Genomic DNA, 24,447 nt, shown 5'->3' on the forward strand with positions numbered 1-24,447 from the left:
AAGTGTAACTTATTTTATGCCTCAGATTTTGTCTCTGCATGCTTGTTCTATTCTTCCACTTTTGTAGGGTTCCTTTGGGATTTTCAGGTCATAAAAGAGCTGCTGATGGAACCATATTAGCCTTTTACTATTCTTCCTGTCTTTCCTTTGCCTCGGGATTGTTTGCCATTGTGCCTTTAATATAATGGTAGCAAGGTTGTGCATTTAAAAATGGCAACAAGGTTGCATCCAAAAGAAATAGCGGCAATCATTTCACCAGGTAGATGGGGGGGTGGGAGGAGAAGTACTTTTGTCCGTGGCTGTCACCTGAGCCATCCAGTCTAACAGGACGTCTAAATTTCAAACTTGCTGATGGATTTACGGTTGATTTAAACCAGTGTGAGCTCAATGGAGTGACCAAATTTAGATTCTGACACTTGCTGGTTGGTCTTGGCTCTAATGATTGGGTATGGGATGCTATGTGGAGTTTCACATAAATAGGTCCAAGGCATTCAGAGCTTTAGGTGGTAGCTAGTGCAAGGAAGTGGCTAAAAAACAATGTACTACTATTAAGTACCCTACTAACAGCCTAGGTTGTATAAGTGATATTACTTCCCACCTTGTTCAGGATAAAATGGTCAAAATCACGCGAGAATAATTTTTGATTATTAGGCATCAGCTAGTGAGGGGGCCAATATTCAAAACATTCAGAAGTTAAAATTACAGGATGATGAGATTGCTCTTTGCTTTAGTTCTGTTTTTGTGGCTATTAGAATCAAGGATGTAATCACTTATTGCCACAGTGAAGGTCTGTTTATATGTCTCTTGGCATTATGCCCCATGTTCTTCATAGTAATATTATTATGATACAAGTATGGTGTAATTATGATGTATTTTGTGTAAGATAAGGCATGTGGGATATCATTGGAAGGGTTTTGATTTACTGAATATGATTATCCTACTTGTATGCATGTATCATTTTGGTATCTGATATTAGGAATATTGTCTATGCATCTATTACAAATGTGTTTGCAGCTGGGGAACGCCCACTAGAAAGAATGCAGTCAGTCTAGATGGCTGGCTGGGAAGGGCCATTAGGGAGAACTATAGGTCTTAGAAGATGCTAATCTCCCATCAGGGAGCCTTCCTGGGAAGCCTTCCAGAGGCTGCTGCAAACAGCCTCTGAGTCATGGCTGCGGTGGCCATACAGGGACATGTGACCAAGTCACCTCGTATTGGATTCCATGATAATACTTGTGTTTTTCCACTGACTGGGCATGGGAATCAAACTGGGAGACAAAGGGTTCCCGCCATATGCCAAAGATACCTAAGGCAGGTGAGTGATATCATCGTGGTTCATTCTTCGCTGACTCCCTGCCCGAGAAAGAAGACTGCAGGAAACACCTGAGAAACAAATAGACTGAACTAGGGGAGAAGGGCTGAACCCAGGCTAGAGGGTTGTCTAGCCTGTGAAAGGAATAACTGGAATTTTAAGTTGCAACCAGTGCAGCTTGCCTTCAAGAATCTCTGAAATCTGCCTAAAACAACATTTAGGGTGAGAATTTGCTACACAATCCAATTTCTTTAGTATATTAAGCTTAAATTGCATGTTTGTTTTATTTTCTAGGTAATCTGCTTTGATCTGTTTGCTTTCCCTTATAATCACTTAAATCTATCCTTTATTGTTAATAAACCTGTTTTGTTTTGTCTAAGACCAGTGTGTGTGTGAAAATCATAACTTGGGGCAGAAAGCTGTGTATATTCCTCTCCATATTGAGGGAGGAGGTGAATTTCATGAGCTTATGCTGTACAGATCTGTGTGCAGCGCAATACAGTATAATTTTGGATTTACCCTCTAGATGGGGGGGTGCACTTGAGTACGGGGCAGTTCCTTAGCTGAGCCTTCCCATGCAGAGCTGATTTCAGCATGTGTGTGTTTCTGCAGCTGGGTATCCCTCTACCTATATGTGTGCTGGTAAAGTGCAGTCTGAAGCCTGGGAGAGGGCTTGGCAGGCTGCACTGTAGTACAGGGTGTAAAGGGAACCCAAGCTGGTGAGTCAGGGAGCTCAGTGGTACCCCAGGTTCAGGTGGCACTCTGGGGACCCGTCATAGTCTCATTTTAATTCTAGCATCCTATTTGCCAATCTTTTAGCACTGTTATGGCCAAGAAACTCCAGGTTGCTAGTACTAACAATCAATAAAAACAAAAGCAAACAAAACTACTCAAATATCTGCTTGATAAAAATATGCTAATACCACAGGGAAGGTGACTGAATGAAGCCCAGGCAAAACTACCATTCAATTCAGTGGACTTTCAGGATTTGGCTCTTTGACTCTATACGTTTATTATCTATGGATATTGAGTACTACTAAACGACAATGTGAGGATTTCAACATTAAGAGTGATGAAACCAAGATTTCATCCAAACCAAGAAACATTCCAAAATTAAACAGGAAGAAACCTGTATGTGCAAGGCAACAAGATGCTGTGCATCCCGAAATAGACTTGGGAGGAGTAGTGTTGTAATTAAATTTCCGTGTGAACTTCTTATTTTTATAAATACCAGAAATCCTTTCCTCTTGGATTCCAAGTTTACCTTCCTCATATGGCTTGTTGCTTCCTTTAGTTGGAAAAGGAATGAAGAGAGAAGCCTGGGTAATTGTCTAATTTGCATTGTTGTTTTTTCCACAGAGAATGTCTCATGGGCTTCAAATACTGTGAGACCAGTGAAAGGTGATTTTTCTCTGTGGAGTTTGTGAGATCCGGCAGAGAAATCAAAGCAATGAGTGAAATCCTGTCTCCATTTAAGTCAACAGCAAAACTCCCATTGACTTTAATAGGGCCAGAATTTCATCCAATATCCAATACAAGACATTATTCCCTGCAGAGATAACATTTGTAGATATTGCAAAAATCTGATGTACTGAACAGAAAACACAAAACTTTTCATTGGTCATAAGATTCAATGAAAATAATAAAATATAGAAGTATGAAATGATGTCAAGTTGCGTATTGAAATGCTGTTCACTTTATGCACAATACTTGCTGCCCCATGCATCCCCATGACTGCTTTCCGTTCATTTGAGCTTATTTCACCTTGTTGCCTTGCGTTACATTTTCAGAAGTATGGCCGATGTTTGTCTGAAGACAGCACAATGAGCTTGCAATTCAATATGTAGCTATGACCACCGACCCATCTTTATTAATGAAGCTAACGATGATGATGCACAGTAAGGGAGAGTAGCATTGTCCAGACACATAAAAGACATAGTTCCAGCTTCAATGAGCTATCAGTCAAACAAACGGATCTAAAGTTTTTTGAAGTTAATTGAAGCCTTTCCATTGACTTTAATGGGCTTTGGATCAAGCTCTAGAGCTGTGCTCTAGCCCTGCCCCCAGTGAGGGCCAGGGCTCCTGGGGGGGAGGCTGCAGAGAGCGGTAAGGAGGCCGAGGCCGGTGCTGCAACTGGGGGCGGGTCTGGGGCCAGGAGCAGGAACACAGCCGGGGGCTGAGGCTGGGGCCAGGACAGAGCTGTGGCCAGGCCACAGTCAGGGGCTGATATGGGGGGGTGAGGCCGGGCACGTAGCCAGGAGTCGGGGCCCCGACTGGGCACAAGGCTGGAGCACAGTTGGGGGCAGAACAGTGCTGGGTGGCACTCCATCCCCATCCCTTGTGGGGGCTGGCCCAGGTCCCACCATGCTCCCCCTGAATGGTCCACCGTGCCCCCACAGTTTGGGAACCACTGCCCTAGAGAATGATCCTGCTTCCACTAAAAATTTGAAATCTTCTTAGGGCAGGGACTTCGTTTTCTCTCAGTCTCTCTCTCTCATGGAGATTTTTATATATGTTCTTTTTATTATTATTTTCTTTAATCTAAAATTAAAATGTATGGAAAACATAATACTTGCGGCGGCAGTGAGCACTGATCGGAGCTGCTGAATGCAGGACAGGTGACTTCTATGGCCCACTGCCACATAGTTCCTGCCTGCCTCCTGCTGAGACTCAGCCACTCTCTGTCTTCAGGCTCTGGGTTGCAGGGGGCAATAGAGGATTGTTGCTGGGAGGGGTGTTGGGATCGTTCATTGCCCTCCAGACAGTTGCCCAGTTGTCTTAGAGCTGACTGAAAAATGGGGAAAATATAATTTGAAAATGTTGCCATTCTTCACTAAATATTTTACAAATTTCCAACCAGCAAGGCATGCCATTTTTAATTGGAAATCATTTAGGAACGGTCATGGATTCATGGGGTCTAGTCTATGCTCTGGCCTTTAACCCGACTCTTGGGAGCACCTTGTTAGTGTGCTGGTCTTCAAGGATCCCACTGGTTCTGCAGGGGCAGACCCATAGCCTCCACGACTCCAAAACTGGGCCTTTGGGCACCAACAATCCCCTTCTTTCTCCGTGGCTCCCTGTAGTGAGTCCAGCCGTGCCAGACTCCCGCAGGAGACTTTTTCTACCCCTTCAGGCTGCAGTGTTTCCAATAAGTATCTGCAGTGACACCAGACAGCCTTTTCCAAAACAAGGTAACAATTTATTAGTCCCCTGGACTACAGAATCTGAAAGTTCTTGTGTTAGCATGAGAGAGGCAGAAGCTAGGTGGAAGCCAGGAGTTTGCCATGGCCTGCTTCTCTGAGCCCCATCTCTGTTCTCTCTGTCCTCTTTATCTCACAATCCCCAGAGAGCTTCCCCCACCCCCATGTCTGTATACCCTGCTTTGCTTAACCCTGACTCTTGTTGTCCAGACACAGCCATGTTGTGGTCTCATGCTCAGCCGCCTCTTCAGCTAGGTGCTAATTTTCAGTCACTGGGGTTCCCATTGTTTCTGTAGGATCTTCCAGTCAATTGTGTTGATTCCAGGCCAGACAATCCTAGTGGCTATATGTCTCAAATAACTAGCCTACTCACCCAGGTCCCATGGAGAAAATAAATTCTTTCCCCCCATGAGGTAGCAATGTCAAGGGGATAAGTACAAAGTCACACAGACCGTTCATAAAAAGATTACAGAAAATTCCCACATTCATCACATGAGTCACAGGTTTTGAGGCATATTTGAAATGAATGAGCTATCTGGGAGCCTTTGCATAGTGCATTGAAAATATACTTTATAAATGGTTTTAATAACACTAACAATAATAATTAGCAATTTATTTATATTGCAATAGCATCTAAGGGTGCCATCAGGATTGGGACCCCATTGTTCCAAGCACCCTGTAGTAAAAACACTTATTTAAAAGACAGTATCTGCCCCAATGAGCTTACAGTCAAGGCTACAGTCTGTAGACAAAACAGACTGATGGTGGAGATGGAGGAAGTGGAGGAAAAGGTGATTAATGACAAATTTTAAACTGTTCAGACAACCCTCTTCCTATCATTTTTCCACTTTGATTGCCTACACTTTTCAAGCTGTGCCCAGGGTCAGAAGCAGAAAGTTGCAGAAACCTCATGTGATATTGGTTTTGCAAGATTTCTAGCCGAGATTTGGGCAGCCAATAGGATCCATTAGTTCTGGTATGCATCCAAGGTTTTTTGTGCTCCCTGGGAAAACTTGATATTTGCCCATAGCCCAGGGATAACAGTTTTTAAATCGACTGGATGTCATTCCTGACAAGGGTCTATATCCTCTATTACTGAACTGATATTTGTGGATAGCTTCCTGAATTGGGTTCAGCATGGTACCAACAGGCAGAATGACCATGATAAATACAAGGAAGGCAATAAGCAGAAATAGTGCTCTAAATCAAAACAAAGAACTGACCTCTATTGAGTGCAATTTTATAAGGAGATCTGGTCAGCTCCTTCAACACTATTAAAAAAAACCTGCAAGAGATCAGACAATGACTACCTGCTGCTATATAACACTGTGGAAATCTACTATAAATGTGCACAGCGCATGGATTATAAAATCATGGGGTCAAATTCTGTCCAGTTACACTCTTGCAGCTTCACTAAAGTTAACATATTTTGCATAGATGTCACTTAAAGTCACTGAGCCACATTCTGTTTTTATCTACAAGTGTCAAATCAACAAGTCCTTGTTCAGGATCAGATTCAGTGACTTGTTGATTTGCATGAAAGTTGAGGGTGCACAGATCTTGCAGCTCACAGGATTGAGCTTTTAGCCTTGCTTGTTTATTTACTTATGGGTTTTTCTAGGACCATCATATCTGAGCATCTCTCAAATATTAATATGGTCTGGAGATTTTTAAAGGTACAAAAGTGAATTAGGTGCTGAACTCCCATTGACTTTCAATGGGTGTTAGGCACGAACCAGCCCTTTTGAAAATGTCTCTTATAAATCCCATGCCAGTGTAAAATTCTTAGTGGCATCAGTAAGTTTTCCCAGAGGAGGCACTGCCCGGTTTTTCCTGATTTAGTATTTACTAAAGTCAACAGTTTGGAAATACAAATGCAGAATGGAAAATGAAAAAAATGCATGTTTATTTTTTCGCTTTAGCCGTTTTACATGAAAGGAATTTTCTTATTTTTCTCTCGGTAAAAAAAAAAAGAGTAAACAGGTTTCCTTGTCTTGTTTGGCAAGCCAGTAGAAATTTGCAGGATATCTATATATAGCACTCTCCAATCTGTTCAGAATGTGTAGGAAATACCTCAGTTCCTGATACTGTTGAAGATTTCCTTTGTATCACTTGTCGTAAGCATGGTATAGCTAGCGATGTCCTTACTGCATACTTGAAATGTTAGGAATGCATTATTCATTTGCAGCCAAAAGACTGAAAATCGAGGCCTAAATTCTCCCATCAGATCTCCTGGGTGGCTGTCAAATAAGCACCTGAAGTACTGTACAAGCAGTCCAAATACTGTCTTGGATGCAATATATTTGTGGTGCTGAAGAACTATTCACATCAGCGCATAATCGTGTTTTATGCAATATCTGCACCTTCTCCATGGTGGGGCACAGTGATCTCCAAAAATCTTTTGCCAAAATGGAGCAATTTTAGTAGATCTCACTATTAACTTTCACTATGCAGTTCAGATGAAAGTTATTTCCACTTTTAGCACATGTTTTAAAATGCTGTCCCCTAGGCTTTTATCATTCTTCACATACACTCTGAGACTCAGCTAGTAAAGAACTGCTTTGCTTAGACAATAATGTTCAAATTAACTTAGTGTTTTGCTTGTGTGAAGAATTAGCCAACTTCTCCCACCATTTTTCATCATTAACGCTATGCAGTATAATGAATAAATCAAGCCTGATATCCCTTCCTGCAGAGAACCTCCATTCTTGAGGTTTTCAATATCTACAAGGTATATCTTGGAGTTTACAAAAAATCTTTCCCTGGGTTGCAGAGTGGAAAGGGGGGAATGCCTTTCTAGCATGTAGCTTCCAAGCTTCTGCAGGAAAAGGCAATGGATGGCCTTCCTTCTGTGCAGCTGTACTGTCCACTACATTTACCCGTACAGATGTACTGTGCTGCCATAGCTTGAGTCCTCTTGCAGCTGAGTTGGCCTGCCAGTAGTAGTCAGAGTTAATGCTGGTTCAAGCAACATTGTTATCCATCTGGATTCATTCTCTGGCCCTACCCCTAAAACACTATAGAGGAAAGACTCCAACAGGGAGTCCAGCGGGAGAGGAGAGGAAGCCCTGTATAGTGGCGAAGTCATGAGTGAGTTATGCAGGTCATTCCAAACAAGTGCCAGTCAAGTCTTTATACCAAGTACACCTTGTGGGCCACATATGTTAAAGCAACACTCTTAGGGCTTGTCTACACTACAATGTTAAATTGACTTAAGTTACATCAACGTACAGCCACCACTGTAATTAAACCACTGCTGCATGTCCACACTATGCTCCTTGTGTCAGTGGAGCGCATCCACAGAAGCAGCTCTTGCATCAACACAGAGAGCAGTGCACTGTGGGTAGCTATCCCACCATCCCATTGGCCGCAGGGTGTTTTGGAAAGGATTTGCAGTGGCTCATGTGGGCAAATTCAGCATCGCATGATGCAGTTTTCTCAATCCCATTACTACATTCTGTGCAGCTTTTCAACTGCCCTTGTAAACCTGCATGTCAGCCACCTCTGTTAGAAAGCACGGATCCTGCACTGCTCTTCAGTATTGTGCTGTGTGTTATGAACTCAATGCTCCAGATCCTGCAGTATTTCAGGGTGAGGGAGGCCTGGAAGGAGCATTTTAACAATGAGCCACAGGAATGCGTGTTGCTGTAGTGTGCTGAGCCTGGCATTGTTTGTTGGCAGGATGCTATAAATCTTGTAATGATTGCTGTGCGTGCGCGACTCTAACAATGCACATGCATCTATTGCGATTGTCTGTGAGTGTTAGCAGCAGTTACCATGTGATGGTGAATAATAGAGATAAATTATTTCTTTTAGTTTGTCTTTTCTTTTAAGTTTATCTGAAAATTCAGTAGATTTTTATTCTAAGCCCATGCAAATATACCTATGTTTACCTTTGTATCTGCAGTTTACATCAATATGAAAAAGTGAATGCCAGTTGTATCTGTTTTTACCGCTGCTGCAAGTAGAATTCATTTCTTATCGGTAGGCTGCACCAGCTAAAGGGGAGTGGGGGTCACGTGTCCTCCCCACGTGACTCCACATGTGACTCCCGCCCCCAGCCTGGAGCCCCGTGCTCTCCCCCTCCCCTTCCCTCCCCTCCCTTGCCTTCTGGTATGCCTGCTGCAGCTTTTTGATTTTTGCATAACACTGCTGCATGTCCCTATTGTAGCCCTTCTCCTCTATGCCCCGAGTGATCTGGCCATAGATGCCAAAGTTCCTGCAGCTGCAGCAGAGCTGTGACTGCACAGCCTCTTCTCCCCACAGGCCCAGGAGATCCACCACCTTCCATGTACTCCAGGCAAGAGCGTGGTTGCTGCGTGGAGCGGACATGGTCAGCTGGGCAGCAAACAAGAAGAGCAAGTTCAAAACTTCCCGGGGCTATATGAGGGAAGGGGCGCATACCTGTGTACCTGGCGGCAGGGCAGTGGAGTTCAAAACCGTGACCAGAGCAGTAACGGTGGGCATTGTGGCACACCTCTTGGAGGTCACTTAGGTCAACACCTGGGCGGCGGGTGACTTCGGGAAGACTAGCCCCCAGCTCCACCCCTTCCGCCCACGCTCCCCCTGGGCCAGAGCGCCAAGCCTCCCTGTCCCTTCCTAGCCAGAGCAATGAGTGCCCCAATCTCGGCCAGAGGAGCCCTGGGCTAGCGAAAGCCCTGAGGCCTCCCCACCTGTCCAGAGGAGCCCCAAGCCAGCCACAGCCATGCCTCCCCTCCCCAGGCCCCAAGTCACCTGGGAAAAGCCGCAGCATGATAGCGTTTCTTTCAAAAGAACCTGAGCTTTTGCTATGCCTCATGCAGGTTCCGGGGTGGCTGAGGAGGCAGTATGTGTTACTCAGCTTCCTGGGTTCATCAGTAATCTCTCTGGAGTCCAGGGAGATTATTGATGAACCCAGGAATCTGAATAGCACATACCAGCTCCTCAGACGCCCCGGAACCTGCATGTGGTATAATAAAAGGAAAACTTCCCCTGAAACCTGCAACCAGGCGTCCGGAGGCAGCGGCAAGCACCAGGGGAGGCTCTGCCTCCCCTGGCTTATTATACCCGCCGCCCATGAGTCAACATAAGCAACACACTGTTTACACTGCCTATGTATCGACCTAACTATATCAACTTAAGCGCTACGTCTCTCGCTGAGCTGGAGTTATAAAGTTGATGTAGCAGGTGAGTTGCATTGGTGTGAGGGGCCTTGTAGTGTAGATGCTGACCTTATTAGGTCAGCGTAAGCTGCCTTATGTGGACCTAACTCTGTAGTGTAAACCAGGCCTCAGAAATATTTTGAGAGGGTTTCAAAAAATTTTATTGGTATTATTTCGTATGTATCTCTGCCTGTAAAGCCAAGCTGCATTAGCCTCATGAGTCCAACTATACTGGCCTTGAAGGAAGATACTGTATACAGTAGAAGTGCTATAATATCCTACAATAACTAATACCATTATTGCCCAGTGGTGGTCCCTCTGGATTTTGTTTACCTTCTACCGATGGGCTGTTTGCTTCAATTCCCTCTTCCCCTCAACCACCTCACAGCCTCTTAAATCTTTCCGTGTCCTACTTGCTCCTCTTATTCTCCCTCCCTGCAGTGTCCCCACTCCCTCCTTTTGTCTGTATGTTTAGCTAATCCTCTCCCAGCACAATCACACTCCCCCAAAACAAAAAGTTTAATGCAGAAACCAGAAACAACAAAAAATGCTGGACCTGAGATAACATTTGCAGAGCATTGCATTGTTCACTCTGCTTCTATGTTCTAGTCCTTCTCTACCCCCATGCCCTATCCTTAGTCCTGAAGAGTCTACCATCTAATAGATAAGACAGACGATCTCTTAACTTATGTCTGTACAATGCCTAGCACAACAGATATGGGTAAATGTGCAAAATTAATGCAATTCATCACATTATTCTGCAATTTATCATGTCATATACCTCAAATTATCACTGTGAAGTTGGGATGCAAGGTTAGGGCCAGATTTTACAATCCCTCTCAAAATCTGAGGGGTTTGGATGATGTCGCCATTTCATGATGAACAGTTCTGCATAAATCGACTTTTAAACTGGCCTCATCTAACAGACCCAGCCTAATGTATAGTCATCATGAAAATCTACATTATACAATATTGATTTCTCTAATATAATTATACTGAGGCGCAAATTGATAATAAAACTGAATTAGCCTCATAAACAAATAGCAGCATTAGTATGATAACGTGGTTTGAAATGTCTAGAGCAATTGTTTTTATAACATTACCAATCTGTACGTTTATAATTGTACTGCTTTATCTACACACTCCCTGCTGCTTTAGTACTTAGCTAAACTGTAATGCTAAATAGTTGTTGCCAGATTAAGACCTTTATCAGAAAATATAAAGATGTCTTTGTGATTGTAATTGAAAACGACACATAAGTGCACCCAAAAAGTTCCTATTGTGAAGTTATCTCCTGAGGGCTGTGTTCATAAGTAATACCCAGAGTTTAAATAGATTTTGTTATACCCCTGAGTCTTAGCTTACTAAGTAACTGATAAGATAGGGTATGTTTTCACTCAGTTCTGCTGGTCTGCCCTAGTAAATGGTGCTGCTGTATTCCAGCAATGTAGTTTCGCATCTTATCCCGCCATGCAGCCAGGCAGGAGCCACCTCAAACTGTCAGGAAACATGGCTATTATGAACACATAGGGAGCAACCTCAGCTCAAGCCTGGAAATATTTCTTCAACCAGAAGCATCAGTGCTGAGGTGAAACCAGTGAGTCAGGTACAAAGGCCATGCTAACACTGACTAGTATTTGCAAACTTTGGGGGTATATCTGGCTAGCGTGTTATTTTACCTATTCAAACAATGGCACAGTCCTTCTCCCATGAAGTCAATGGGAGTTTTGGCGCCGACATGAATGGAAACAGAATAAAATACATCCTGGCATGGTGGCCAAATGGAAGTGCTGACTAGACCTCAACCACCATTGAAGTCAGCCGGCAGTGGGTACCTTTCCATCAACTTCAGTGGACTTTGGAGCAGGCTCTTAACTCTAAGCAGAGGAGTAAAGTAAGCCTTGTGTCAATCAACAGCAAAACCTGCTGGCCAGTCAGAAACATTAGTGCCAACCTGAAGTATATAATATTGCCAAGTGCATGTGGTTCCAGCAACCTTAGGTATTTTTTAAATTAGTCATATTTTTAATAGACACCTGATTAGACTGGAAGACAAAAAAAGAAGCAGGCACCAGGTTTGACCTGGACTCCTTGTGGCCCATACAGACCCCAGATGCTTCAGCCTTTGGTAATGCCAAAAAACTGCATCACAGAGGGGAGTGCTGGATAGCGGCTGAGGAATGGTGGGTTCAGACAATCTCCTGGTGCAGAACGGTAACAGCTGTATAACCTTTGTTTAACACTCTCATATTCTTTTGTTGTCTGGCTTCTGTCATATCAAACCTATTCAAAGGCATAACAGGAATACACTCTCTAAAACAACTATTCTGGCAATAACAAAACGCAACAAGGATTTTATCCTGCTATCCACCATATGCAAAACTCCCATTGACTTCAGTACAAATTTGCATGACTAAGAACTGAAGGGACATAAACTCCCAAAAAATTCTAGGCTGTATCTAACAAAGAAATGAAATTTATACCAAACTATTACTAAGGGCAGTGAAGCAAGAATAAAACAATGCATTTCACTATGGTTTAACAGTCCGTCAACTACCTTCATAGACAAGATTATTTCTCAGCGGCATGTCAAAAGGCCTTACTGACTTAATATAGAAATTAGTGCACTTAAAATGGGTAGAGCTACGTAAAATTGTTGAAAACTTGCCCATGAAATGTCTCAAGAAAACTTTCACCATTTTGCTTTGGGTGTGCCCCTGCTGCTTATGTTTCATTTTTAAAAGAAAATTGAAAATAAGGTTATTTTTGCATCAAAAACGTGAAAATTTGAGTTTCAATTATGAAAACATTTTTCATTCTTGAAATGTGGTAAATTTTCTGGTGAAATTGACTGACTTTTGAAGTTCATATCAAATTGTTCAAAACTCATTTTGAGTCATTTCACCCAGGGTGAATTTTGCTTGTGATGTTTGTGATAACATGTATTTGAAAACCTAGATGTCAATTAGAAGCTTTGGGTGGCATCCTGGCCCTAGTGAAATCTATGAGAGTTTTGCCATTGACCTCAATAAAACCAGGATTTTACCCACTGAGTTTATTAAGTAGCTTAATTCACTAGCTCTTAATTGAAAATTACACAAGGAAGCTAGAAAGCACTAATTCCATTCCATCCCAACATCATTCCTCAGCAGGATGTAATGGCACATATTCAGCCAATGGAACACAATTCAGAAGCACTAATCATCAAAAGAAATCATCAGTGGTTCATCAGTGATCCTGAGAGCAGGACACTATTGCCTAGCAACTTTTGAGAGCTGATGAGAGAGTTATATGCACCCCAAGTAGGAAGGAGTGTCAGTTAATTCTCCTTTTTGTTGTCTTGTCTTTCTCAGTGTAGTATGCCCCGAAGTTCTGATTCTCCAGTAAACATCCACATAGAGGTAACTTGCATCATGACACAATTTGTTCCTAAGAAAATAAAACTAAAGGTGCACAGATTTCCAATTCATCTTGCACAGTGGTGGGGCAGCAGTTGAGTTTCAAAGATCAATGAAAAATTCATGTTTTTAATTTTCCTCAAAACGTCCTCAGAGCTGGAGAGCTCTATACAAACTAGGGAGCCAGCCATGTGAGATGTTGAGTAGCCTCAACTCCCACTGAACAGTAAAATTAGGCCCATAAAATCTAACCAAAATAGTTCACAGAAAGAAAAATTTAATAGCTTTATTCATTCTAGTTTTAAAAAACCAAATGGCGCTGATACTTTTCTGTGATCACTGTTATGACACCAGAGCTTCTGTTTCACTTTAGACAGAGTGGCAGGTACATGTGTTTGATTTTTCAAGCTTAGTAAAACTGCTACCAAAGCAAACCTCATCATTCATCATAATATGTCATCCTAACAAGATGCAAGTCTGAGATACTTCACGTTTTAACCCACCGGTGGCAATCAGTGAATAATTTATGGGCTACCAGAACACCTCTCATCATGAATCTGATATGCTTAACAGCTAATTACATCTGTGTAGAGATTATGGTTTACGTTGTAGTTTTATAGTAACAAAACCCAAGCTTCCTAAGATTCCATTAAACAGCTCCTTATCTCAGCTGTTGCGATGCTTATCAGCACCATATGTTAAGAACTCCTGCTATGTTTCCAGATGACCCCAGGGAAGCCTTCTAGGATTTAATTAGGCTGAAATGTCAGGAGAGCAGGAGTTGAGGACATAGCTCGTGACTTACAACACATCATTCAGCCAAGCAGAATTTAAACCCAGGTCTGAAATCCAAAGAAAAGGTCTTTATAATCTAGCTTTTATACCTAATAAATTTATCAGATAGTTTCACAATTGTTAACTTTGTTTTCTCTGTTATTGCTATACACAATGCTGTGATGTAATATAATGCATGTAGTCATCCTTTATATTAGTGATGGGTGAACCTCAAATGAATCATAGTTTGGGTTTCAGTCATAGGAAAATGCCAAAGTCCATCATCTTCTCTTCAGGTTATCCACATTTTCTGAACACACTATACATAGAACCATTGACCTAAGAGCTGGAAATGACCTGTTAGGTTTGCCAATCCATCCCCCTGCCATTGCAGGACTGTCCTAAGAGTACATTTCTAATGCTTTCTCCATATTTGTTTTAAATGACCCAAGTAATGGAGTTCTGCCACCTCCATAGGAGACTTCCACAGCTTAATCCATCTGAATGCCAAAGCTTTTGGGCCTACATTTGCTGGTTTTGCTCAGCCAAAGCCCCCACTGTAGCTTTTACACCACTGGGAGCTTTGTCTGAGTAAGTATTGTAGGATAATACCTCCAGGGACAAAACCCCATGCACCCGAAGAAGGTCCCAAATGCCGTGGAAATGTTATGTTTCTGAAGTATGGGAGGCAGACCAGTAGAGAGACTTCTGTGTGGTAGCATACAGTTGCACTCAGACAGGAGGCATTGTGGGAAGTCTGACAGCACAGACGTGTACTGCACAAAGCCATTGGGATGTAAGCCCAAACTAAGGAAACAACAGGCCATGCCTGCCCTTTACGCCCCCAGCCCTGTGGTGGTGGGCCCGGCCCTCGCTTTCAGGTCGCATTGCTATTCCTCAGCTGCCTGGGTTTTCCTTCGGGAACAGAGCAGTTTTGCACAGGCTTTTCTTTGTGCCATAGTGTGCAGCTGCATAGGTGACAGGTAGGTCACTGAAGTGTGACCGATCACTTGTGGGTGTGACTGTTTGGGAGCCTAGAAAGAAAACTAAGAATGTGTTTATCCGGCTTTATTACCAGTTTAGCTGTTATGAAGCATTCTGACAAATTCATTAATTAATTCTGAGAAATGAAGCTGCAAAGTTTTCCCATTGTTAGACTAGTCTTACAGCAGGATTAAGCCGGATTTAAGCCCCTGACAATAGCCTCCCACTGGAGCAGCAGCACCCAGGGAAAAACTATCACTTGCAGTACAGCTTCTTGCCTTTTTTGGCGGGCAGAGGGGTGGACAGAGGAATAAATGACTATATGGTATTAGCTAAATCAGTGGCCTGCTCTTTCCAGTACCCAATCCCTGTAGGCCTCAACATGGTGCTGTACACTTCAGAAGAATGGAGCGGAGTGCATGATAGTCAGCCTTAGTTGGCCAACTGAGCTGCCCATCACTTCATGAAGTGTAGTTGCTTTTGAGGGAGGAAAAGTTCATAGGTAAAACTTATGCATGGACTGTGTTTCATAGAGATTGCCCCCAAAATTAGAAATCTTTTGACTAGAGCTGGACCCAGACCCTGTGTTTAACATTCCTGACTTCTGGGAGCATTCAAAACCCAAACCTTGCAACTGGCCCTGTATTTACAATGGGGCTGAATCAAAACTCCATAATGGAAACACTCCTGAACTTCAGGAGTTCCAATTGCAGATCCAATTTTGAGGATTCATCCCATGTCTCCTTTGGGGGCAGATGAGCATAGGGAGGGGGTTGTGTCTCTGGGGTATCATAGCTTTGCCAGGGCTGTTTGAGATGTGAGTCTCTTAAAACATATATTTTAGAATGTAAACCATCTGTCAAGGCAGATGTGACCTGACTGTGTCTAGCCAAGTATGCTGCATTCAGAATATAATAAAAAGCCCAGGTGTCTTTAAGGATGTAATTGCTATGGCTGCAGAAAAGAATTATGGAACTAAGTGCCAAATATGCGAACATATTTATAACAGCTTTTCTTGTTCCTGAAACTGAATATAGGTAAAAATAAAGACAGAAGCTGATTTCCTGTCCTATAAAGCAGGTGGGGGCTTGGGCCTGCATTTCTTAGTCATTCATAAAATGATTTGGATCCATGGAACAATCTGATTGTCTGGCAAGGAGCTGTGTCATTACTGGTAAAAAGTCCTTAGCCAAAATATTTAAGTTGCCATTTTTAAAGGGTATTGATACATTTAATGCTCTATTTGTTATATGTGTACCTCAGATGCTGGAAGGGTACCACTGACACACCACTGTGGTTCATATATATTAGACCAGAACTGGGGATGGACCGAGATTGCAACATTTAGATCCAGATTTCAAAACTCCCCCTGCCTGGAGCATTTTAAATCTGTAGATGGTTCTGCAGTGATGGTACACCCTCATTTCCCCTCGGGCATTAGGAGGTTAGTTTCTGCAGGGACTCCTCCATGCACAGATCAGCAACGTACATTCTAGGCACCTGTCAGATACAATGTTGTACGATTGGGTCTATAACACAACACTTGCTGTCTTCACCTGACTTTGTAAAAATTGTCATTCAGGAATGTGATGTTGATAGATGTACATTTATGTCAGAATACGGCATGGAACATAGTCAAAACAAAATGCTACATTATATAAATCCTACATTATATAAAAGTGAAATCCTACATTATATAAAAAATAACAAATATACATTACAACAAATATAATTCAAAGGAAAGCCATTATAGGATTTAAGTGACAAACCACTTTGGCTCTATTGGCATGGTCTCAGGGAGGGATTATTTTCAACTGTATTTATCTATTATTCTCTCTGGTGTTGTTACTATTAACAAACATTTATAGAACACCAGAAATATGTATGGTTCTTTCCTGAGATTAAAAGGATGATGATCCTTGCCCCAAAGAGTTTGCAACCTAAGAGCCAGATTGCAATAGCCTTAGTCAGACTGAATAATACCTTAAACCACAAGCAGTCCCAATGAATTTAGTAAGATTTCTTGTGGTGTAAGGTTCTACTCTGCATGCATAAAGGTATCAGGATCTGGTCTTAAATTAAGCAGTGATAGAACATGAAGAGAACAGACGAAGGAGCATGGATCTGAGAGACTAGTGTTAAAGCAAATGATGTGTCTTTTATGTGAAGGACTCCTATAGTTTTATATTTTTAAACAGATTTAAAATGGAACATAAGAATTGCCATTCTGAATCAGACCTGTGATCCATCAACTCCAGGATCCGGCAGTGGCCAGCACCAAATGCTTTGGAGGAAGGTATAAGAACCCACAGTAGGTAGAAGTGGGTTAATTTGCTCCCCTGAAGAATTCCTCCTAAACCATCTTAAACCCTGAAGCAAGAGGCTTTCTATCCCCTACACTTTTTTCAGCATTAACCATTAAAACTCTAGATATTCCTGATATCCCTCTAAATGTCCAATCTTTGAATCTCGCTAATGAGCAAGGGAGGAGGAGCAGATGGAACAGAAGAGGTGGTCAGCAGTGTAAAGGAAGGTTAAAAAAAAAGAGATTCTGAGGCTGGATTTGAAGGGAGAGCATGGAGATGGGGACAACATTCTAGATGTAGAAAGTAACATGGAAATAACTGGAATACGACACCATGAGAGAAGGTGGGCTACATTAAAGAACATATCCGCTCCTCAGAGCAAAATTAGACCAACCATACAAGCTCTGCTTTGGTTTGAGTGGGCACAGCCCCCTCCACACCCAGTCCTTCCTCTGTGCCTGATTCTTCCATTTTGTGAGCACACAGGTAAAAGAAAATATGAGAACGCTACTGACTCCATTTGTGGGAAAAATTTGTGGAAAGCTTCAAACACCTTGCATGAAAATGCAGTTTATTACAAACAGCATTTATATGGGACATTAATTTGTCTGCTTAGACTTCTATTTCTCCTCCCAACTGCAAGGAAACACTTTTTCAGAAGACTCAGTAGGTGCTAATGTTCTGTTCCACTGACAATTCCATTGAACGCTATTGTTTTTCCAGTTATTAGCAAAGCCAATGTTTTACTATCAGCAGTATGCACTCAAACATTTATACACAATAGTGGTGTATAGATAAATGGCTAGACACATAGATAGTAGTAAAACACAAGTAGGCTTACTGTTTTTGTTTCCCCATGATTTGCTCTTCTGTAGTACAACTAACTAGCAGCATTCAGCTAGTGTGATGAGGGGCAGAGTATAAGAACACAAAGAGGAGAAAAGAGATCTACTCAAAGTCCCTTTGTCTTTTATGTTTTCCAATCCCTTTTAATAAAGTGAGATACTTCAGCTATTATAAAAAACTTTGTGACCCTTGTAACGCTACAAAACACTGATACAAAATGTGAATAGTACAATGTTCATTATATATATATATATATAAAATATATATTTATATTTTAATATATTATATTTATTTCTACATAAACCGGCTATAAATATTAGATGTGCCATATTTGCCTTATACTCGTGGTTCCCAGCATTTGACGTTATAGTACAAAAAAAACCTTAAAAAAAATAATACATAAAGAAACTCAGTAGAAATAGCTGTACATTTTAAAAATCTTGTACATATACAGTGTTATCATTACAGCTCTGGGCTACAAGAACAGTTAAAAGCCTGTCCAGCAATTAATTAAGTTGAAAAATCACCACTCATAGAAATTTGAGCTGCCATGTAATAAATCGTTGATACTCAAGAGTTTATGGGTCAAATTCTCTACTGCTGTATATTGGAGCTGTGTCAGTTTATACCGGCACAGAATTTGGCCTTCTATGGGAGGAAAAAGAGTTTAAAAATAAGTTATAGATCCCTATGAGCCTTAGGTAACTTCTACTTTCATTTCTACCTGTTACAGGGCCTGATCCATTGTCTATTGAAGTCCATGAGAATTATTTGCATATACTTTAGGCGGCTGTTGGATCAGGCCCAAATTCACTGACTTCACTGGGAAACTCTTACCCAGAGAAATACAGCTCATCAGGTCTTACCAAGGCAAATGTGTTTTCTGTCAAGGAGAGCAACCGTCAACCTTGTCTTCGTTTAATTCAGTCTATATTTAGTCAGAAACCTTCAATTAGACACAGAGCTTAAATTAGAAGGTTCTTTTTTTTTTTTTTTTTTGTAGAGATCTGAGTAAAAAATAATTCTGAAACAAGAAACCAGCACAGTGATATTTCCTTCCTGGAGCCCAGCCGCAAGAAGAAACAAAAGGCATGGCTGGAGCTTTATTTCATATAATTGGAAGCACAAAGTGCCCTGCTGAATGCTATTCCATTGCCTGTAGTCTTTACACTATTGGATAGACACTTAGTGTCAACATGTGTTTCATTTGGGTCTCAAAGTCCACAACCCGACTTTGTAATCAGAAAAACAAAATACATATGTTCACAGCAGTGACAGCGCTCTGCAACTTATCATGAGCTACTGATGTCTCTTGAACAAGCGTCTTGTGGCTCATCACTGCTCAATTTGCTACGTGATACTCGTGTCCTTCTTGTGAAAGCAGGTGTCCTGTGCATAAGCCCTGAATACAACCAGTCTAAGAAATACAGGAATGTTCCATATGATTTCCTGTTGTTTGTTTTGTTCTAAACAGTAGGTGAGCTGAGTGAAACACCAGTGTCGTAGGTAAGAGTCTGTGTGCAGCACGTTTGAAGTGTGTCTTCTCTGATGCTCAATAGTTCTGTCTCTTCACTAGAGTAAACTGTGGTGTCCATGTCATCAGAATGATATCCTGACTGGTAGCCACTCGTCTGGTTTGAGGCTTCGGACATCACAGATTCGTTACTTTTACTGGGCACCAGCACGCTGCAAGAGAAATACAAACAACCTTGAAATAACTTCTGAGAGTTTCCTGTGGAGGCCATCATTAGGCACATCAACTTGTACAAACGACTCTTCTCCAATACCAGCATGAAGCAGAGAAGAGTTGTAGTTAGCAAGGGTGGCTTGTACACCGATATAAAAGCTTTTTTAAACGTGTACCGGATTATAGGAGAGATGGTTTTCCCCTTCACTCCCCTCTGACATGTAATATGCATCCTGTACAGGAAGCATTCTTATGGCAGTACAGGCTGACTGTGGGATTTAAACTGTGGCCTCTGAGAGTGAAGTGGAATGAAAGCTTGGAAATGTGGCAGTGCATTGCAGTGTGAGGTTGCAATTGTAATTACAGTGAACCTTTGCTTGGAATGAAGTTGTCCTAGAAAAATAAGACCCTCAGAGGGGTTTTCACAGGGGTAGGTGAGGCTTTAGCTGTGTGAATCCCACTGACCTTTAGGTGAGTCTCACAACTAAAATCCTATACAATGCGATGAAATTTACTCCTTATGTCCTTCCAGCTCATTGAAAATCATGAGTCTGCTTTTAAATATAGAAACCCTTAAAACTGTTATGAACAGGCTAGAATCAGAACCACTCAAATGTGTGCCATTGGCCCAGTAGTCTCTAGTTGGTAGGGTAAAGGAGGAACAAAATAGCACAAGTTCTCTCTGTGCTGCTGCTTGAAGTTCTGAATAGCTGTGGTGTACAGCACAGTGACAGCTACAAAGTTCTAGGAGATCTTGGACTTCTTACAAGACACAGACAGCCAGGCATGCAGTGGGTTATTTTCTGTACTTTATATGGCACACTAAGGCCATTCAGAGAAGAGTCTGTCTTTTGAGACAACTCATAGCCTAAGCATCTTCTGTAAACTGGATAGTCTTATTCCATTATATTTGCTGGCTGACCCTTACCTAAAGGGAACTGTCACTTGCTGAGCTCTGTCTTCCAGTGTCTTCAGCTCTTCAGATGCAAGAACCATCCCACTGTCTGTCTGATTGTCCTTTAAAGAGCCAAAGAGAGGCCGGAAATTGATCAGATGGAAACACACACAAAAATGGAAAAGCAACACAAGGAATATGAAGGTATGTAACAAAAGACAGACTTACATCTTGAACAACTTTTACAGCAGGTACTAAGGGCACATCTTCAAATGTTTTCACACTCACAGGTCGGCTTTTTCGTTTACTACCTTGTCGGTAGGGACTGTAAAGAGAAGAATGGATTTGTTTGCATGAGCCGTTTGGGTGAAAAAGACACAGATGATATCAGCCTCCTTTATCTTTCAACAACAAAGTTAATCATTTGTCAAAACATATTATGCAAACCTCAACTGAAAAGGGGAAACTGGCTAGAAAGTGGCATGTTTCTGACCTGCAGCTGCTAAAACCTTGATTCCCAAGCAAATCCTAAGAAACACCTTTTAAAAAACAACCACCTCCTTTTCTGAGTATGCTGCAAGTTTCATTTCCTGCAAACTCCACGTAAAAATCTAAAAAACAGAGACGCTTGGATCACAATCGTATGTCTCTTTCTTTGGACTGTACTTCTGAGACTCTTAGCTGGACCTGAGTCACCAACAGCAGACAATCTGTCTCCTGTTAAAATGTGGAAGTTGGGACTACATGTTCCACACCTCCCCTTTCTTGAAGGCTCTTCTCCAAAAGAAGCTCTCCAAGCAGGAGGAGTTCAGTAACCCAGTGACAAAGAAAACAGCAGTGGCCTATCACGGAGGCCACAGATGCCCAAATCAGCAGCAACCTCAGAGTTCCCTCTACATAAGTGTAATGAAATGTATTTTGTTTCCAAGCTGGTCTACCTAAAACTGATACAAGAGCTGCAGCAATACTGGCTAGGACCTAAGAAGGGACCACACCAACTTTACTTCTGGAAGAGGGGGAGTCAATGGGACAAAAGGCATCTCGGTATGCTACAGTGAGATCCTAGTCTGCTTTGTTGGCTGCAAAATGCTTCCAGCTCCAGGAACATAAAAATAAATCTATCCAAAGTCACGTTTCATATTCCCCACTCTGCGTCTTTTAGGGCAACGCTCCCACTGCTGTTTCATCAGAACAGATTTTAAAAATGTGGAAGGCCCCTTTAAAACATATATTACCAATGTTTTTTTTTTTTTTTTTCCTTTTAGTCATTACAGAATAACAGGAAAAGTGGGTTGGGAAAGCCATATAGGAAGTGTTACAAATGGAAAATGAGAGCAACGCTTTCAATGATATCAAATGTTTTCATCTTTTAAATGTAAATATTATTGACCATCACACTATTAAAACATGGTATTTAGGTGTTTAGTTACATTACCTTGATTTCAACTGAAGTCTTAAGTGCACTGTTCCTATCTATTATTTTCCATAGCCCTATACAAAAGCAGCATAGGGCCTTGATCCTGCACCAACAAAGTCAATGGGAGCTTTGTCATTAAGAACATAAGAACATAAGAAAGGCCGTACCGAGTCAGACCAAAGGTCCATCTAGCCCAGTATCCTGTCTACCGACAGTGGCCAATGCCAGGTGCCCCAGAGGGAGTGAACCTAGCAGGCAATGATCAAGTGATCTCTCTCCTGCCATCTAGCTCCATCCTCTGACAGACAGAGGCTAGGGACACCATCCCTTACCCGTCCTGGCTAATAGCCATTAATGGACTTAACCACCATGAATTTATCCAGTTCTCTTTTAAACTCTGTTATAGTCCTAGCCTTCACAACCTTCTCAGGTAAGGAGTTCCACAAGTTGACTGTGCGCTGCGTGAAGAAGAACTTCCTTTTATTTGTTTTAAACCTGCTGCCTATTAATTTCATTTGATGACCCCTAGTTCTTGTATTATGGGAATAAGTAAATAACTTTTCCTTATCCACTTTCTCCACATCACTCATGATTTTATATACCTCTATCATATCCCCCCTTAGTCTCCTCTTTTCCAAGCTGAAGAGTCCTAGCCTCTTTAATCCCTCCTCATATGGGACCCGTTCCAAACCCTTAATCATTTTAGTTGCCCTTTTCTGAACCTTTTCTAGTGCCAGTATATCTTTTTTGAGATGAGGAGACCACATCTGTACGCAGTATTCGAGATGAGGGTGTACCATTGACATCCTGTTTGCTTTTTTGACCGCCTCTGCACACTGCGTGGACATTTTCAGAGAACTATCCACGATGACTCCAAGATCTTTTTCCTGACTTGTTGTAGCTAAATTAGCCCCCATCATATTGTATGTATAGTTGGGGTTATTTTTTCCAATGTGCATTACTTTACATTTATCCACATTAAATTTCATTTGCCATTTTGTTGCCCAATCACTTAATTTTGTGAGATCTTTTTGAAGTTCTTCACAGTCTGCTTTGGACTTAACTATCTTTAGCAGTTTAGTATCATCTGCAAACTTTGACACCTCACTGTTTACCCCTTTCTCCAGATCATTTATGAATAAGTTGAATATGATCAGTCCGAAGACTGACCCTTGGGGAACACCACTAGTTACCCCTCTCCATTCTGAGAATTTACCATTTATTCCTACCCTTTGTTCCCTGTCTTTTAACCAGTTCTCAATCCATGAAAGGACCTTCCCTTTTATCCCATGGCAGCTTAATTTACATAAGAGCCTTTGGTGAGGGACCTTGTCAAAGGCTTTCTGGAAATCTAAGTACACTATGTCCACTGGATCCCCCTTGTCCACATGTTTGTTGACCCCTTCAAAGGATTCTAATAGATTAGTAAGACACGATTTCCCTTTACAGAAATCATGTTGACTATTGCTCAACAGTTTTTGTTTTTCTATGTATCGGACAATTTTATTCTTAACTATTGTTTCAACTAATTTGCCCCGTACAGACGTTAGACTTACCGGTCTGTAATTGCTGGGATCACCTCTAGAGCCCTTTTTAAATATTGGCGTTACATTAGCTAACTTCCAGTCATTGGGTACAGAAGCCGATTTAAAGGACAGGTTACAAACCTTAGTTAACAGTTCTGCAACTTCACATTTGAGTTCTTTCAGAACTCTTGGGTGAATGCCATCTGGTCCCGGTGACTTGTTAATGTTAAGTTTATCAATTAATTCCAAAACCTCCTCTCATGACACTTCAATCCGTGACAGTTCCTCAGATTTGTCACCTACAAAAGCCAGCTCAGGTTTGGGAATCTCCCTAACATCCTCAGCCGTGAAGACTGAAGCAAAGAATCCATTTAGTTTCTCTGCAATGACTTTATCGTCTTTAAGCGCTCCTTTTGTATTTCGATCATCAAGGGGCCCCACTGGTTGTTTAGCAGGCTTCCTGCTTCTGATGTACTTAAAAAACATTTTGTTATTACCTTTGGAGTTTTTGGCTAGCCATTCTTCAAACTCCTCTTTGGCTTTTCTTATTACATTCTTGCACTTAATTTGGCGGCGTTTATGCTCCTTTCTATTTGCCTCACTAGGATTTGACTTCCACTTTTTAAAGGAAGTCTTTTTATCTCTCACTGCTTCTTTTACATGGTTGTTAAGCCACGGTGGCTCTTTTTTAGTTCTTTTACTGTGTTTCTTAATTTGGGGTATACACTGAAGTTGGGCCTCTATTATGGTGTCTTTAAAAAGCGCCCATGCAGCTTGCAGGGATTTCACTTTAGTCACTGTACCTTTTAACTTCTGTTTAACTAACCCCCTCATTTTTGCATAGTTCCCCCTTTTGAAATTAAATGCCACATTGACTTTGACTTTGGTAGATGCAGAATTAGTATCCCGGCAGTAATTAAACTGGGGCACAGTGGTCTGAAGGGGGCTTTCTGGTTCTTAT

General features: G+C 41.8%; 1 protein-coding gene across 3 annotated transcripts in view; it reads right to left on the reverse strand.

The window, feature by feature from the left end:
• Positions 1-16,396: 16,396 nt before the first annotated feature.
• Positions 16,397-24,447, reverse strand: part of KDR (kinase insert domain receptor) — a 40,265-nt gene continuing 32,214 nt past the window's right edge. For all 3 annotated transcript variants that reach the window (XM_054030733.1, XM_054030732.1, XM_054030734.1), the window contains exons 28-30: positions 20,772-20,868; positions 20,577-20,665; positions 16,397-19,647 (exon numbers count right to left, since the gene is read on the reverse strand). In XM_054030733.1, the coding sequence (XP_053886708.1) occupies positions 19,428-19,647; positions 20,577-20,665; positions 20,772-20,868 (406 nt within the window). In that variant the 3' untranslated portion in view covers positions 16,397-19,427. The remainder of the gene's footprint in view (positions 19,648-20,576; positions 20,666-20,771; positions 20,869-24,447) is intronic.

Source organism: Malaclemys terrapin, chromosome 5 (genome assembly GCF_027887155.1).
Source record: "Malaclemys terrapin pileata isolate rMalTer1 chromosome 5, rMalTer1.hap1, whole genome shotgun sequence".
Taxonomy (NCBI): Eukaryota; Metazoa; Chordata; order Testudines; family Emydidae; genus Malaclemys; species Malaclemys terrapin.